The following is an 18,824-nucleotide window of genomic DNA, read 5'->3' as shown; positions in this document are numbered from 1 at the left end:
TGGCCGGGCTTCCTGCTCCCTCCAGGGACGTGAGGATAGCCATGCCCTATTACTTTCTGCTGAGGTTTAGCAAGAGGAATAGAAAGAAGCCTTAGGGTTTGACTATTAATTGGGAGTATATCATTATAAACTTCAGGAGGTTATTAATTAGAGGGTGACCCTACAATGGCTGACATTTGAAATAAATGTTAGCAGTATTTTAGTGACCACTCTTAGATCTGTTTATTTGGATCAATTAGAACTAAGGCATGTTGTTGGAGTTTCTTTACAAATGAAATCATAATTACATAGTTACTAGACAATGTATATCTCTATGTATGTACCCTTTGCTTTGCAGAAGTACCTTATTTATTTTGTCCAATAAGGTGTAATGTATTTGGGGTTTTGTTTCTTTGTGTGTGTATGTGTGTGTGTGTGTGTGTGTGTGTGTGTGTGTGTGTGTGTGTGTATGTGCGTGTGTGTGTGTGTGTGTGTGTGTGTGTGTGTGTGTGTGTGTATGTATGTATGTGTGTGTCTGTGTGTGTGTGCAGGTGCATGTGCCCATGCACTCATGTTGGAAGGTCAGAGGAGACTATAGGGCAAGGTATAGAACTCTGGAACTCCCATGAGCCTTAGCAGTCCTCCCTGTGTCCGGCCCACCTGCACTGAGTACTGAGGTAATGGGCACATAAAGGCATGCCAGATGCTTACAGAGTGCTGAGGATCTGAACTCAGGCCGTCACTCTTGGGCAGCAAATGCTTTCTCCACTGAGCTATCTCCCGAGCCCATGTTTCTTTTTAATGTCTTTGAAGTAAGTGGCCGTGGACATATCAGCTCGTCTCTGCCTAGAGAAGACAATCTCCAATTTTGTGCTCTGGTCCTGCCATGGGTGTTGCCTGGCACTAGAGCTTGGTACTGCCTGCACCAGTCTTCAGTTTGACCTACCTTTCCTATTTCCTGCCATCGAGCGTCTCCACCTCACTGCATCCAAGTCCATCCACACACACGCATCTTTGGAGAGCATGGCTGAGCCGGGGTTAGCCTCCCTTCCACATTCCACAGCCTGTCTGTCCACTGGGTGCACTCCCTACCAGTTCACAAAATCCTCCTGGCACTGGCCTCTGTCCCTGCGTCCTCTGCCAAGGCGGTGCTTTGTGTGGGCCTGTGGCCCTCCGTTTCTCTCCTCCCTTTTCTTCTCCTGTTCCCTGTATTTCCCCCTTAGCATTCACACATCTTGTCACTGTGCACTGTCCTTCCCAGTGGACACTTCACATTTTCTCTGTCACGAAAGAAGGCGAATCTATTTAGCCCAGGCAAGACTATTCTTTCAATACTGCTTTCATCCCTGGGGCACATGCTTTCAACTCCAGCCTCAAAGAACATGAGGAAGAAGGAAAAATCGAGAGCAAACCTCAAGTGGATACATCAAATTCATTTCACCATTCCTTACATACACCAAAAATAACCTGCTCATTGCCCATTTTTATACACACAAAACTAAGCATAAATGTTTTACCATAATGTTTCTCCTTGGTCCTTTACTCACTTATAGTATTTCTTTCTGGACCTGAACCAAATGCTCTCCTTTCTAAAGTCCAAAGACCAAAACCAGTTATACTTAAAACTCCTCATGCCCCTCCATTTTGTTTCTTTTACAGTAATCCGAAAGTTTAGACTGAATATATGGTCACTCCTGCCATATGTTCACAAATTATAACTCTGAGGGCATGAACTTTCCTTTTAAAACAATCTGTACACACCACCTGAAAGTATGACCACCAAGTGCTTGCCACCCCCAAGAAGACATCATCTGCTTTCTATGTATTTTGTGAAACGAAAACATCAAAACAGAACCCAAAAGTAGTATCAAGGAAAATTAAATTACTTTAGCTAATAGGTCAGTTTTAGTTCGTTTTAATTCTCAAAATTGAGACAAAATAGATTTGAATGATAAGAACTACATTGGCGCCCAAATAGAAGGTCAACCTGCTTGGAATTCTTCTAATTTTCCTTTGACCTGTTATATCTTGGGGAACTGTTCCTTGTGCTTTTAGGAGAGAAAATACGACCTCTGGAACATTGCATCTGCCTGCATCTGAGTGATCCTAGGAAACATGTCTACAGGGACCCCAGTCACGACAGCAAAGGGATGCAGATTATTTAAATAAGAGATGGGCTTCACAGCCTCTACCATTGATTGGCCATGGTCTGGAGATGACATTTCCATTTTGGTCATCCGTAAGGAATAAATAAAGCACAAAGAAGGAAAGATAGTTCTCTCATGGAAGAATAAGTTGCATACATCTTTCTCTGCTTCACACATTTCCTCTGCATTCCAAGGATGCCAAAAACACTGCCTAACAGAGCCTGGACTACTGTAGAAATGAAATTGTGTCTTCCAAGTCACTTTCTTTGAAGATTTAGAAATATTATTTTTACATTCATTTATTTTTATGCATTCATCTATGTGTGTGTGTGTATGTGTAGGCACATACATACATAAACACATGTACACACACACCAACACACACACACACACACACACACACACACACACAGGTGCCCACATGGTCCAAAACATCGTAATGGATCTACTAGAGTTGGAAATGAAGGTGGTTTTGAGCCATCTAACATGTGTTCTGAAAATCAGGCTCAGGTCCTCTGCAAATGCACAAGTGTTCTTAAGCCTGAGTCATCTCTCCAATCCTAGAACAGAACTGTTCTTAAAGTTCATACGCTAACATTACATTCTAAACTCACATCTGGAATTACATTAGAAAGAAGAGATTTTAAATGTGGCTGGTGACCCTGTGGCTGGCCATAAAGGCTTCCCTTACCTCTAGGTCAATAGAAATTACCTCTCCCTAGATATAATTTAATAAAATTGAATATGCATTTAAATATTCACATAGTTGCTATACAGTTATGTTCTCTTAATATTCTAACTATAACCCAGAAGTTTTAAAAGTGTTGGAGGATCATTTGTCATCAAGTATATTTGTATGTGTGGTACAGGTCTAGCATACTCATTGAGTCTATCTGGAGTCATCTAGTCTCATAAATCTTGAGCTAACTTGAAAAAGAAAACAAATATAAACAAACTTCTCTCTTTACTTGAGACTATGATATAAATAAAATATGGACCAAAGAAATTATGTTCTAAGGAGGCTTTCTTTTACTTGCTGCATAGAAGCCCAGGGGTGGCTTTACTTCCTCCAGTATTCAGTGTTTAGATTCAAACTGAAGATTTCTTTTAAAGTCTTTCTTTAATGTGAGAGTATTTGGTTCTCTGATTGCTTGTAGCATTCCCAAAGCTTTCATGGGTACCCAGCATGCGTCACATTTATTTTACACTAATGTGACTATTTAAACTCTTATACAGTTTGAACTGGGAGTTAAAACATGGTTCTTTGTAAGTATTGATTCATAAATGACTATTGAGTCAAATAAAGCTCTTTAAGATATTGGCTTTAAAATAATGGGTCATAATGTCAGAATGGTATTTCCACAGCTCCAAACTTAAAGCAGACGATTAAATGTGAAATGGTCTCCGTTTGCTGGTCAGAAGAAAAGTTTTTGTTTTCAATTAGTTTTAATTTCTGATTTTTCCTTTGGGGAGCCTGAAGTAATACAGCAGTTGAAGAAATACAATATCAAGTAGCAAAACTATCAATGAATAATTGTCTCCACAAGGCAAGCAAGGCATCTGAATTTTCAGTGCAGAGTTCTGAATGATTTGAGAGAATACCGGTGGTGTGTGGTTAAGACCTCCACCTTCAGAATTGTCAAAAACAGGAAAAAAGAAAATATTATCGAGTCATGTGTGCTGGGTTTTGTTTGAGGAATGATCTACTCTTGTAGACAGCAGTGCATTTATTAGTGAGACATGTCTTTTACTCATTCCTATTCTTAAGTGGTTCTTTTGACAGAGATTTGGGGATTATTTTATAGCCTTCATATTCAACTGCCCTTAAATGTCTGATCAAGTGGCATTTCTGCTGAGGACATCACTGAGATTTGCTTTCATGGTGATACACAGTCACTGCTAGCTAGCACTAATGGCACTGAATTGTCAGGGTGCCTTGAAAGACAGCCACTAATTACTTACCATAATCTCCTGGTGAAACAATTGCTGAGAGCATCCTTTACATTTTCTACAAGCAGAGTTCTTAAAAATCCATTGGTGTCCATGAAGAAATGTCCATTCATGCTATATTTGGCAGGAATAAAGGAGGTGGTTCCAAGACCACCTGTCTGCTCTGCTGCATATCACCACCTTCACACATCAAGTAGCTCCGTGGCCAGACCATTTTGAATTCTAGCTGAGTAATATGATGATTATATGGGAGGCAATTTTAATGCATTACTCTAATCTCCAGAGATAGAAGTTAATAAGCAACAAATTAATTTGATTCTAAAATTACCCTTCCAGAAACAAAACCCTTTGACTTAGTAATGTTGACTTGGAAAGCATATGAAGCATTCAGACTGTAAAATATAAAGTGTTTCTTTGAGTTTTTGGGGTCGGGGGGAATGTAATCTGATCTAAATTAGCACTCTGAACTTGGAGTAAGGACCATTATTGGAAAACATTTTCTCACCCTTAGTTTTTCCATTTTCTTTTAGTCTGAGTGCTCTATTCCTCAAGTAGTATCTATTTATAGCATCACCTCAGTAGGAAACAGGGCACTTCTGTACTTGATGCTCATGAATTGTAGATAGCATTTGAACCTGAATTTGCAATCAGAATGTAACATGTGCACTACAATAAATTGATAGATAGGTTGATACAAGATTGATAGACGATGATGATAGTGATGATGAAGAGGAAGAAGGAAGAAAAAGAATGAAAGGAAGGAAGGAAAAGAGAAAGAAAGAGAGGGAGATTTAAATATATGACTGTTCTTCTATGGGAGTACTAAAGAAGAATGTCAAAGTTGCAGAGATAACCTTCACTTTAAAACTTGACAAGTCAGGAGGACATATTAGTAGGGATGATATTTATAATTACAATTATGTAGTATTTGCATGGGGGAGATGGAACAGAGTTAGCAGAATCTCTCATGCAAAGGCACAGAGTCAGCAGGAGGCTAGTCAAGCAACGCTGCACAAAGGAATCAGGGTATCTGGAGAACATCACGGACCGAGCACACAGCGGCCCTGGGACTGGTAACTCCAGTCTCTTCAAGGGCTAAAACCAAGTTCCCAAAAACTGAAACCTTAACTTCTTCGAGGTTCCAGCCCTAGCCCCAGACTGGCCCTGCCAAGTCCAATCCTGAGCAAGGACAAGAACTAGCTTCCGTTTGTCCTTCCATCAGGGCCTGTGAGAAAGCCTTGGATTGGTCCAGCTCCTCCTATTTTATTTCTTAAGGCCAGATGAGTTACTGGTGCCTGAATGTTTAAAAGACTCCTAAGTTCTGTGAACTTCACAACTAGTGAAGGGACAATTGATACAGGTAATTTAGCAGTGTCTCCCATTTTCTGGAATAGAGGAAGTCCCATTTAGTACCATATAAGGGAGGTTGACATAAGCAGTGAGTCCAAATGATAAGATGCCCGTGTTACAGTTGTTCTTTTTTTTCCCCTGTAAGTCTCATAGATGATTCCACCGTCCAGGGGTGGCTAATAGCCAAAGGTCCAGTTGAGGCTTTTTCTCTGAACATTATAACAGGATGTAGCCAATGAGGAAATCAAGGAAGTTATCTTCATCCAGACCAGGTGGACAGCTCCAGGACAATTCAATCAGCACTCTAGTTCATCTACTCAGAGGTACAGAGTTCTTTTGAACCATGATGAAGCATGCACCCAGGAAGGATTACCGTTCTGTAACCAGGGCACCAGATTCTCACTGCAAACTGGGAAATGTCCATCAATGAGGAAACACATGGGTGATTAGAAACTGGAAAACTTAAGTGAGAAATGAATTGACAATGTATGAGAAAGTATACTTTAGATTTCTCATAGACTCCAAAGTCATAGGCCATACATGTCATTCAGACAGAAGGACATATCTGTATTGAACCACAAATGATAGACAAAAAAGAATGATTGATGAATCCCCAGTTTAGCCAAAGAGAGCAGTGTAGTGCCTCATATGAGAAACACACAAAGGATCAATTGCACTGGTCTGATACATTTAACTTTATGTGATATTTTAATAGTTATTTTTAAATAAACCTTGATTTGATGTACATAATAGTCAGTTTTGTTTGTAACTGTTAATCTTAGATCTTATAAACTTTAATATCATACACATTATCTTTAATCTTATCATCTATATGCCTACAAACCTTACTAGAACATTTATAACTTATAAATGTACTTTAGTTAGTTTATTTTATAATTATGGATATCTCAATCATTACAAATAAATCTTCATTTATTAAAATAATTTTTTCTTTTATCCCTATAAAAATTTTATATTTAATACCAAGAGATTTTATAGCTATATAGACAAGTCCCCCTCCCTTTTTATATAAAATTGGCCTAGAAGGCCTTCTTGGAGCAAATGTCTTTTAGTGAGACTAAGACCCAGCAGAGCCCACCTTGGCTGCTTTTTAGTGGCAGTAGCTTTGAGATTTGCTGTCTAGCTCTCTTTGTTTGTGTTAGTTATATATCATAGTGTTATATATCATATAAACCCATCAAAATTAAAACAAAATACTAAAATGATAGCATCATATCTTTTAACTTAAGGAAGCTGAACTAAGGTAGTAGACAGAGGCGGTAGAATTTTGTGTGTGTTTGCTTATTTGTTTGCTTGGGGTTTTTTTGTTTTGTTTTGTTTTTAAGAAATGAAGAAAAGCCAGGTGGTGGTGGCGCACGCCTTTAATCCCAGCACTTGGGAGGCAGAGGCAGGTGGATCTCTGTGAGTTCCAGGCCTGCCTAGTCTACAGTGAGTTCCAGGACAGCCAGGGCTACACAGAGAAACCCATCTCAAAAACCAACACCAAAACAAAAACAAACAACAACAACAAAAACACAACAAAAAAAGAACGAATGAAAGAAAGGAGTGAAGGGATGAATGAAGGGAGGAAGAGAGAGTTAGCTTTCCAAGTCTCCCTAAGGAATGTTTACAGCTCAGGCCAACTTTTACCTTTTATATTTATCTATCTGTTTCTTCTTTTCCCTGCCATAGTCAGAGGGCCGATCTGGCCCAGGAAAGGGGGTAAAGATATACAGAGAAAAAACCATGCTTGAATATGAAATGGAGGGCCAAATCCCAGATGTCAGAGTCAGTTTCTGGCAGCGCTGGTCGCTCTGCTTTACAAGCAGGTCTCTTTAGTCCGCAACATCCAAAGTTGAGCTGGTAAAAGCCGATGTGCTGGATGAAAGGAGTGAAAACAGAAAAGACACTTGGTGTGGGAAATGTTCTAGACCTTCTGTCATGGAGACGTCTGACTCTGTCTCAGCCCCTCAAGCACTTTTGCCCCACCAGCGCTGCTTGGGACCTAGCTGCCCCTAACAGGCCTGATGTGGGGAGACAGGTCTCCCAGGGACCCATGGGTGGGTCACTCTGCCAAGGAGCCCAGTGCTCTGTTGCCGCATGAGCAGGCTTCCGGTCCACTCAGGTTCTGCCACTGTGTTTTGATTGCACTCCCTTTTTTTCCTGCTGTAGTGGAAAACTCCAAAAACATCAAGCAGGCTTCTTTTTTGCCCAAAGTATCAGGGGGCTCAGGCTCCGGCAGTTTCCCCAAATGAAGAGCAGAAGGCTTTAACAGGAGACTTAATAATCCTGTATGAGAAAAGAGGAAGGAATTTGCCTCAGCTAAATGAGACAGGGCCATTTCCGGTGATTTTCAAACTGTATCAATTGAAGCGGAAATATTCCCCTCTCCTGGAGAGAGGCACCTTGAAGGGAAAGTAATCCAGAACTGACCCTGCTTTCTCATCCTTGAGGCCTTTTATCTCTAAAAGGCTCCCCCCCCATCTCAAGTCTGGGAGTCTGTTTTCAGGGTATAGTGATCAGATTTACAGGACTATTGAATCATAATTGAGTCAACTTCATGCTGTGGGTCTAAACAATCTCTAATCAAATTCTACCATGCAAATTAATTATAGGAAACTCTTGTGGCCTTTGTAGGTGATATTTTGTCTTTGAACATTTACCTACACATTTCTATGTCTTCAGTTTATAGGATCTTCTTCAGGGAACCAAGGGCAGAGTTTGAGAATGAAACGAAAGAACTTCTCTAAGCACCGTAGCAATGCATTACAAATAAATAAATAAATAAATAAATAAATAAATAAATAAATAAATAAATAAATAAATAAATAAATAAATAAATAAATAAATAAATAAATAAAACAGAGAGAAAGAAGGGAAGGAATCTAAGACAGTGGTCCTCTGCCTTCCTAATGCTGAGACCCTTTAATACAGGTCTTCACGTTGTGTGAGCCCAGCCATAAAGCTATTTTTGTTGCTCCGTCACAACTGTAATTTTCTCCTGTTATGAATCTTATTGTGAATATTTGTGTTTTCCAATGGTCTTAGGCAGAGTTGTTCAACTCATAGGGGTCCTGACCTGTAGATTGAGAATCTCTGATCTAAAGGAAAAACTGTGCTCTTAAAGATTCTGCTATCCCAGGGCTGCAGAGATGGCTCAGAGGTTAAGAGCACTGGGCTGTTCTTCCAGAGGTCCAGAGTTCAAATCCCAGCACCTACATGGTGGCTCACAACCATCTGTAATGAGACCTGGGGCCCTCTTCTGGTGAGCAGGCATACATGGAGGCGGAACACTGTGTACATGATAAATAAATACATCTTCAGAGAGAGAGAGAGAGAGAGAGAGAGAGAGAGAGAGAGAGAGAGAGAGAGAGAGAGAGAAAATTCTTCCATGATTTACTCTGATGCTTGAGCTTCCTCTTCCAGGCTGACCTCTTTTATTTATCTATGTATCATGGCAGCACTTCTTCTTTCTGTTTGGATGCCATTTTGACCTGGACCAGCAGGTCATTCTCCTTAGTGAGAGGACCAGGAGGTCAGAAGATAAGGAGATAGAAGACAGAGACGATAAAGGTTGAAGTCAGGAGGTCTTACTCAAGCTATGTCTTATGCCAAGTAAACTCTTAAGAAGTACAGCACCTTATACACTCTTTCCGGGAGAGAAATGGGGCAGTCAGAGCAGCCTCTCATACAGTGGGACAAAGTCAGCAGGAGGTAATCAAGCAATGTCCACAAAGGGAACACAGGGTACTTCAGAGCATTACAGATGAAGTACACAGCAGCCACGGGCCTGATAATTCCAGTCTCTTCAGGAGGAAAAGCCAAGTTCCCAGGAACTGAAACCTTAATTCCTCTGAGGATCCAGCCCGAGCCCCAGACTGGCCTTGCCAAGTCTAATGTGAGCAAGGACATCGAGCTAGGTTCTTTTGTCCTTTCATTGGGACCCCTGAGAAAGCCCTGGATTGGTTAACAGCACAGCAGTTAAGTGTTTGCTAGATGTGCGTGATTTCAGGGCTGACCACTCCATACAGGATCCAGTTGGTATGCTCTTCCCTGGGGAAGACAGTTTCTCCCACTCTCGGCCTCCTTCCTGCAGCTCTTTCCCTGGGGTGGAGGTCCCATGAGCCTTCCCTAACATTATACAGACTGAGCAAATTATCTATATAATTTATATACATATATATATATATATATATATATATATACACAAATATGTGTATAATAACAAAGTAATAGGTACCATGAACTTGAGCGAGAACAAGAGAGAAAGTGTATGACATGGGATGGGTTGGCTGAAGGAAAGGGCAGGGAGGAATGGTAGAATTACACTGTGATTTCAAATTTTAAGAAGAAACAACAAAAAGCATTGGCTGCTCTTGCAAGAGACCTGGTTTCTGTTCCAGGTACACACATGGTGCCTTACAGCCATCTAGAAGTACAGTTTGGCTGCAGTGAGCAGGCTTGCTCGTGGTGCATATATATATACATGCAAACAAGCACTAATGCACATAAAATAAAAAGAGACAAATCTGTAAAAAGTAAAATTTGGGCTAGAGAATTGCCTCCAAGGTTAAGAGTATTGATTACTCGCCCAAAGGACCTGGGTTCAATTTCCAGAACCCACATCATGGCTTACAAATGTCTGTAACTCCAATTCCAGAGATCAAACACCTTTTTTCTGGCGTCCAGAGCCACCAAGTATGCAAATAATACACATATATACATGCAGGAAAAACACACAAACATGCAATATAATAATATTTTAAAAAATTAAAACAAAAATAAAATAATCTAGTTCACCAGACATTTAGGGGGAAGTGGAACAATTAATCAAATTCTTGCAAACATGAGAACATGAATTATGCCAGTCCAAAATTACCTCCCTCTTCTTCAATGACTCAAGATCATCCAGTTTTCTCTGGTTACAATGCTTAGGTCTTAATGGACAGGGAGACCAGGCACATGACCACCAACTCGGTGTTTTAAATGTCACTCTGTGAGCTGATTGTGATGGTTATCAGATGTGACCACTGTGGCGTCAGAACCTGGTCAAAAATCAGTATAGGAAGTTTTCAGGGAATGCACATGCTTAGAAAGGGCCATGGCTGAGGAGCCTGTATACAGTCCACTTCCATTCGATGACAGCCTGTGACTGTGACCATATACAGGAGAAGCTAATAAACAGGAAACTGCTTCTGTCCCATTGACTACACTGAGATTTTAATTATGTGTTTTACATTTGTCATAATTAGAACTGCTTTTAAGTAAAATATTTTTCTCTTGCACAGGACATACATGATCTGAGAATCTTTTCTTTCCTGAAATAGAATTGCTATATGCCTGTTTTCAGCAAACAGGGTGTAGCAATAGCTTTGGCCCTGTAAATAAGATGAGCTGAAGACAAAATGATTTATGAACTGAGCTAACAAAGGGCTCTGCATGGGATTTTCTTAAACTAATAATATGGCTGCCAAAGATGACATGCCAGGTGCTTCAGTCCTTTCAAAGACCAAACCATGTTGAGAAATCACTTTACAACTTTAAATACACTACACAGATACAATACCAGAAGAAGGTATATTTAATGTGCCAAACATATCCACTTGTCTCGCAAATCCTGTGTTTCATTCCATCATGATTCCATTTCCCAATGGCATATTTATCAGATCATTTTATATGAACTGTTCCATCATTTAATTTTATTCATGTAGTCTTGTTTACGGGTGCCCACCCAATTCCTCCTTCTGCATGTAGCTCTATCATCTCTAAGTGTCACCATCATGCTGTTTCCTCCAAAAATCAAAGGGAATATCCTCTTTAAAAATGTTTGTCCATGTAGTACAGAGAAAAAATGTACAGATGCACAGAGGCTGTTTAGCATAAAAACTTGCGGTGCAGATGTACTGCATAAGGTATGTGTGTGCTTTCTCTAAGGTTACATTGGATGGTCTGCAAATGCTGTTCTGTTCTCTTCTCTCCTCCTTCCTCCTGTCTAACAGCCGACAAACCCAGGGAGCCTTGAGTGAATCCGATGACCCCGAGACAGGCTGTCTAACTGATAACAAGCCGACTTCTCGACACTTCTACCCTGTCGCCTTGCTTCTCGTCAGCTCTCACCTGCTCGTTGTGTGGCTTATTTTAAGTCTTGCATTACTCCTAGCCAAATACCAATAAATTTTATGCTGTGTTCTTTCCTTTTCTACAAACGACAATGGACTTTAATTCTGGGGACAATGTTGTAATATTTCTACACTTTCAGATTCACAGAATTTAAACAACAACAAAAAGGAAATGTTTGAATTGTGGTTTTGTTTGTTTTTCCTAAATCCTAAAAGGCAGAAGTACTATGCATTAAGTGAATTATTTTGCTCTTTTGTTCACCAAAAAGTGTTTTCCCACTGTTAAGTAGCTAAAGATGTGTTTTAAAATTACTGTCTTTGGAACAAGACAAAAAATAGAATCCTGAAAGCTTGAAGTTCTGAACCTCCCCTTCCCATTTCATTTATTAGAGAAATTAGGACTGACATTGTGCACCAGTAAAACCCCGAGACAATCTGGGAAGCAGGAGGTTACAGACTTTCTTTCCACTGTGCTAACATAGTTGCGATCAGCTGATAGAAATGTGTCCGTTTTCTTACTCTGTTCCTCCTTGGCTCTTATTCATCGCTGCTTTTAACCTTCTTGTGTCAAGTAACTTTATGGAAAGAACGGCTATTTATGTTTTGTAATTAAATTGACCTGTTTGTAACTATGGTTTGGGTTGGTTTGGCTTTCAGACTACTTTTCTATTCTTTTTAACAAGGTCTCATCTGTGTCTTGCTGCGCCATTTTTAGCACCTGTGACTTTTGTACCGTGGTTGAGGAGCGCTCCTCTTTTGTGAAGCTGGCGTTTGGAGCAGGCTGCCGAGAAAGCCATCTGCTCTCTTCACTGCATAGCTAAAACAACAGAGTCAAATAGGAACGGAACCTCCTTTAAAAAATCTATAGGGCCAGACTTAATAAATTAAATGCCTTATTCCTAGAGCTGCATCCTTAGGGCTACATGTAGATTTTAATGTGTTTTAAGGGACCGGTAGTTAATTTGTGGAAAAGTTATACAAAGGCAGATATATTTATGAAACTAAAGTATAGCTGTATTGTGGAGCAAATTATATTTAAAGAGTTTATCAAAAGTTAAATATCTGTTAAGAAACTTAATCAAATCTTTCCGAAGGCAATAATGGTATTGAGCCTGGCCTAGGATTTAATTTTGTAAGATGTATCATCACTTGTGGGGAAAACAATGTAGAGTTGAATCTTTATTATTTTTACTTGGACTGTTGCTGCAACTCTGCATTGAACAAATAAAGCGTATTTCTTTATTCTGTGTTTCATGAAGTTGTACTTTTCCCTTTCACCAGAGAAGGATGCCGCATAGAGAATGTCCTGAAGAATATCAAATGCAGAAGGTATGCTTTCAACATGCTCCAGCTGATGGCTTTCCCCAAGTGCTACCGACCTCCAGAAGGCACTTATGGAAAAGCTGACACCTAAGTGTACCAACATGGAAACAAACAGGAACACAGACACATTGTGGACGATCTCCACCTCTGTCTTTTTTGTTTTATGTTGTTATGAGTTTGTGGGATGAGGCGTTGTGGGTGTTGCTCATACCAAAACCAATACTTCACTCTGAAAGTGACCCCTTACCGCTGTGTTCTGTCTATCTGCTCTCCCTTGTGTTAACTCTCACTGGTTGAGGTTAGTTCAGAAAATGCAATTCTGTTTGAAGTGTATTTAAATAAACCATGTCCTGAGGAAACAAGGTTGTTCCCATGGTGCCAGAGGTAACTCAGAGAATGCCACACTCCATCTAAGCTGTAGAGAGGAGCTAGTAAAGGTACTGAGTTCACGTGACAATAGTTCGTACTCTTGACTCCAGACAACCTCACAGCCTAGCTTACAGGGCTTTAGAAAACATGTATAGTAAATGCAATTAGGTAATGGTGACCCTTGCCCTTGATTACTGACATGGTTTGCAGATATGTTTGCACACATCTTTGTCACCCAACTCAGATGTGATTCCACCTTCTAAGCCGTATATGAAAGTGTGATTACAGCCAGGAGCTATAACACAAACTATGGATCTTTGAAGAACTTTAATATGGGTTGAGAAACCCACCTAGGGATAGAGCAGCATAGAACCTTTATCTGTGTCCTGGGAAAACGTTTTAAGGAACTAAAATTTCAAAGAAATTTAAGAATGGTGTCTGTTGGTGCCCAAAATGAAAATCCTCAGCAGCTTGAATTTCCTTTGGAAGAATTCACAGAAGTGAGAGACATATCTGTAAGGTGTTCCCTGGCAGTCCTCTTGGTGTGTGAGTTTGCAGTCTATCATAGGTCAACATATGTAAAGTGGAGAACCCTATAACATACATGAGCCATAAACAGTGATACATTTACACAGTATTTTTCAGTTAATCGAGATTTCAAATTTGTCCTTATTGTAAAATACCACCATATGTAAAATCACTAACATTCCAGGTTAGTGGTTTTCTTAGAGGCTGACCACATTGTGTAAGACCATCATTCAAAAAAGTGGGTAAATTAAGGCAGGTCACTTAGATGACTGCAGAAGAGCAATTATGACCACCCTTACCATCTAACTTTTTTAAACTTCCTAACCTGTGACTTCTGTCTTCTGCGGATTGCTACACTATGTATGAAAATACACAGAGGAGGAGAGTCAAATAGAAATAAGGTTTTATCACTTGATTTGACGCTTAGTAAAGTGATATGAAAAAAAAACCCTGCATTTTTCCCATTTCCACCTGTGGGAAGTGCTGTCCAAAGCTGCGTCTCCTCTGAGGACACTAGAGGTTTCCTCCACAGACACCTCTCGGTCGTCACTTCATTCAAGGGGCAGTATTTTATGTCTTCACAGGTAACATGAGAGTCCTTTGCCTAAGATGCTTGCTGTAAAGGAGTTTTAGGTAGATCTCTAATCCCATGTTGAGTTTTTCAAAAGTCTGAGAACAGCCGATGACCCCCTGAGGCTTCTATATGCAACTACTCATTTCTTATTTTAGCTAACAGCCTGTGGCTGTTGCCAAAGCAGTTGCCAAACTATTTGTAGCCTTTAAAATGGAAAAAGTTGCATCTAATTATGGAAATAATTATCCTAGTGTTCTGAGAGCTAGTCTCCATTTCAGTGATTTAATGTAATCTGTTAATTGTTTGATTTTTAACTAGGTGGTAGGATTTGTGGTTATTCTCATTACTGTATTGAGTTTAAGATAGAAAGAGTTGTGATCACAGGGGTTTTGTGTCTAGCTCTGAGCTTTTCTTAGTGTCTTAAGTGGTGATATGCATCCCAGGACATCTTATATGATGTTTTTAGCTCATAAATATTTTATAAACAATAATAGTTTATATATTTTTATAGATTAACCATCTTAACTCAAATATTCTAAATATTTATCAACTGGAAAGCCAATAAGGTTTTCCAGTTTTGTATGACATTTCATAGGACATTTTTTTTCTTTGTCAACAAATGCTAGTACAGAAACATGAAAGGTAGACCTGTCTATACTGTACATGCAAACGAATTCTTAGTCATTGACAGCACTGTCATCATTTCCTATGGGAACAGAGGATGAGTAGAGGATCTCACCAAGAAAATCCTCATTTCCTATACATGATCACTCTTCTCCAAATGCACTCAGACAATCACTTCATGACTCATCATTACCAAGACCTTCAGAATCAGAGTTGCCCTTGTACAAACACAGGTGCTCATGCAGTTCTATCAGCCACTGTCATGCTGTGCTATCCACGTTTTCACTGAAAAGCTGTACCATGGCCATATCTAGGGAGAGCACATTGAGGCAAAGAATTTATCAAGAAAATGACATTTCTAAACAATGCGGTCTTCTTTCCCACAAATAAGATTTTCTCCTAATCTCATCAAATTCAAGTCTCAATTCTGGATTAACTATTTACAGAGCCCTAGCAGAAACATATTAAAAGTACAAAAAGACAAAGCCATGATTATTACCCAAAGGTCCAGAGTGTGCACATGTGCTCTGGACAGTTAATTATATACTTGAAATATCTGATTGAAACAGGGCCATATTTGGGTACACCAGCTCACTGAATTCTCACCTCTGCTTTTCTTCCTAAATATTGCCTTGAGTTTACCCACACACTGCTTAAAACATCTTCTAGTTGCTAACATTTTGGTCAGTCTGGCAATGCAGCAGGGTCCTGGTAACTACATGATGTAGCTGATGAATTATATAAAATTAGGCCATGCCTCAGTCAGGGCCATGCTCCCTATGGCCACTAGCCACTCATAATACTAATGCTGACAAACCGTGAAGCCTTGAAAGCTGAGATTGACTGGATGATACACCCACCCTTTTGGTGGTTTTCATAAAGTAGAACTCAGAATGGTAAAGGGGAAAAATGAGTTATTTTTCTAATCAAATCAAATCCCTCTCTCTGTAAAGATACTGTGCCAAGAGACATTCTCTCGGTGTCAAAACTGGTGCTAGTTGACTCATGGGAAGTGATGGAGCTTTCAGGAATTGTCTAAGCTGGTTGCTGCACAGTGTCTGGCTAACCATAAGATATGAACTGAGTTTATTAAAAGTAAAGATTACAATCAAAGCTTATAACTTCCTGGCTTTTCTAAAACCAGATTTTTTTCTTTTTATTTATTCTTTTTTATTTAAATATTTTTCATTTTGCATACCAACCACTGTTCCTCCCTTCTCCCTTCCCTTCTCTCATCCCCCTCACACCCCCATCCCAACCCCATTCACTCCTCATAGGGGGTAAGGCCTCCCTTGGGTAGTCAACACAGGCTGGTATACCAAATTGGAGAAGGACTGAGCCCTTCCCCCATGCATCAAAGCTGAATAAGGCATTCCACCATAGGGAATGGGCTCTAGAAAGCCAGTTCATGTACCCGGGATAAGTCCTGGTCTCACTGCCACACAAGTGTCACCCACATTCAGAAGGCCTAGTTTGGTCCCATGCAGGTTCCCCAGCTGTCAGTCCAGAGTCTGTGAGTGCCCACTAGAGCAGGTCAGCTGTTTCTGGTTTTTCTCATCATGGTCTTGACCCTCCTTGCCCCAATGTAGTTGGCTCTGGTGGTTCTGCATTGTGCAAATGCTGTATTGATAATATGCAACTGTGAATCTCCTGAATCCACATTTAAGAACACAATGTTGGTATCTTGAAATCAGCCACTGTGGAAACATTTACACCTCAAAAACAGGCAAATGCTATAAACTAGAATATTTATAACATGAAATACCATTTGTTAAGCATTTATCAACCAGTACATGGCTCTGTGCCACTACAACTTTTTCTCCCTAAAATAACAAATTATTGGAGGGAGGTTATGATTATTAGAAAGGTTTTGAATGAATGTAGTCTTTAATCAGATTATTATAATTTTATGTTGAATTTTATCCGCTTTAAGGAAACTTGCATGTCTATATAGTAGAGTGGAAACATATTTTATTCATAATCGGTTATTTAATTAGAGAGACGAGTTTAAAAACTATCAATAATGTGCTGTAAGTGGCAAGATAGCCTTATTGTAAATCATACATCAGGACTAAAGTCAGGAGAATGTTAAGCTCATCATAATATCACTAAAATACACTCCATCTCAATTTCTAAAATGATGGTGATGGCATTGTAGAGAGGAAAACAGAATCATACCACTATGTCCGATGTTTACCAAACTGAACACAGTTGAAAACCAATCTGTTTGATTAAATACATTAGACTCTGGCAATATACTAAGACAACCATATATAGTTTTGTGATTCCCAAGTGGCATATCACTTTAGTTCAATATGAGGGTCACATTTTGTAATCTTTTGTGGACTAAATGAACTTTGGGGGGTGTTCAAGGCAGGGTTTCCCTTTTTAGTACATGTTTCAGAAACTTGAGAGACTGATCAGCAGTGTGGCTGGAAGCAAGCAGAGAGGGCACAACATCTCTACTATCTAGAAGCTGTATACAGTGTGCACTACCCACAAATGAACATGACATTTAATTTTCTGAACACTTGCATGATTGGTGGACAGGTTTAACACAAATTCGTGTTCATCTAGCCCACTTCCAATTGTTTAAGTTACGCTCCCATATTTATGACATTAGCTTTATTTAAGTAAGATGTCCTTGTGTAGTTTATCTTTTATTTCTCGGACAGCTTGAAATTAGAAGGTTTTTTTCATTTGCATCTTTCCACACAAAGATGCAAACTATAGCAAAAAACTGTCTTTAAAAATAGAAAGATAAAAATCAACATTTTAGATAAAATACAATGACAGTTAATATGGAATTAAGGAACAGGAATTTGTACTCTGTCTTTCTGAGCAGTGGGACATGTCAGTTTCTCTTTGAATTTTATTTCTAAGATTATAAAATACATAAATTATACTTCTGATTTAAGAAGACCAGAAAATGCTAACTAAAGAAGGGATGCATATAAGATGATATTAATCCCTCAAATGATGAATCCAATATGTACTCAGGCATATGTATTCAAAGAAAAAGAAGTCCAGACTTTAGCTCCAAAGAGCATGGGCATTAGTGTAAATGCAACTTGTAAAAATGCTTCTGTCTACAAGCTATGTGCTGTAGGTACACACCAGTATACTATATCCCTCAGTAAACAGTAGTATTTAAAAGAGGGAGGTATATACCATTCTGTACTGGAAGAATTTCTACAAACATTTAAAATTATTCCTATGTAACGAAAGAGCACAGTGTAACAGTATGTCTTTTACCATGACATTGTTCATCAGCAGGCTCTAGAGACTCAAATTTGGCCAATATGTCTATAATATCTACATAATTCTTGGAATTATTTGTGTCACTATCAACATCATAACCTATCTGTGTTGAAGAGCGCTCACACTTTTCAAAAGGCAGGGCTGTCCTTTATCGGCACAGGCCACCCTTTGTGCCCGTGTGTTCTCGGGTGAGCATTTTATCTTTTCATGTAATGCATTTTCAGAGTCTTGTGGTATTCATTTGAAAGGTCAGCACTTGCTTTCTTTTTATGTTAAATATATATCCTACATGAACCAATAATGTATATTCCCAGGAAATGAGCCACAAATAGATAGATCGTTTTATATTAGCATTTCAAGAAATATCACATTCGTTTTATTTTGTGTAATCATATTCATTGTTCACTGGTGTGTATATTTTTGTTGAAATAAATATGGTTTTATTTTTATGTTTCTGTCTTTTCTCCCCATTACACATTATTTTTTATATTTATCTGTGTAGCAACATTTAAACATTATTGAAAATAACAAAAGGATAGCACAATAACATTTTAAGGATAATAGACCTCACTTCTGCTAGACCACAATAGCAATACATGT

General features: G+C 39.2%; 1 protein-coding gene across 10 annotated transcripts in view; it reads left to right on the top strand.

Moving 5' to 3' along the window:
- Positions 1–18,824, top strand: part of Inpp4b (inositol polyphosphate-4-phosphatase type II B) — a 789,997-nt gene that overhangs the window by 709,728 nt on the left and 61,445 nt on the right. For 6 of the 10 annotated variants that reach the window (XM_052726848.1, XM_052726849.1, XM_052726850.1 and 3 more), the window contains one exon: positions 11,426–12,787. The exons of 2 other annotated variants lie outside the window; for them this stretch is intronic. In XM_052726848.1, the coding sequence (XP_052582808.1) occupies positions 11,426–11,600 (175 nt within the window). In that variant the 3' untranslated portion in view covers positions 11,601–12,787. Of the gene's footprint in view, positions 1–11,360; positions 12,788–12,826; positions 18,674–18,824 lie in introns of those variants that run through there. 2 more of the 10 variants (XM_052726854.1, XM_052726855.1) reach the window with 2 other exon arrangements.

The sequence above is a fragment of the Peromyscus californicus genome, unplaced genomic scaffold, assembly GCF_007827085.1.
Source record: "Peromyscus californicus insignis strain IS unplaced genomic scaffold, ASM782708v3 Scaffold_8__1_contigs__length_139910024, whole genome shotgun sequence".
NCBI classification, from domain to species: domain Eukaryota; kingdom Metazoa; phylum Chordata; class Mammalia; order Rodentia; family Cricetidae; genus Peromyscus; species Peromyscus californicus.
The sequence above is the reverse complement of the archived record's forward strand: the minus strand, read 5'-3'. Positions and strand labels throughout refer to the sequence as shown.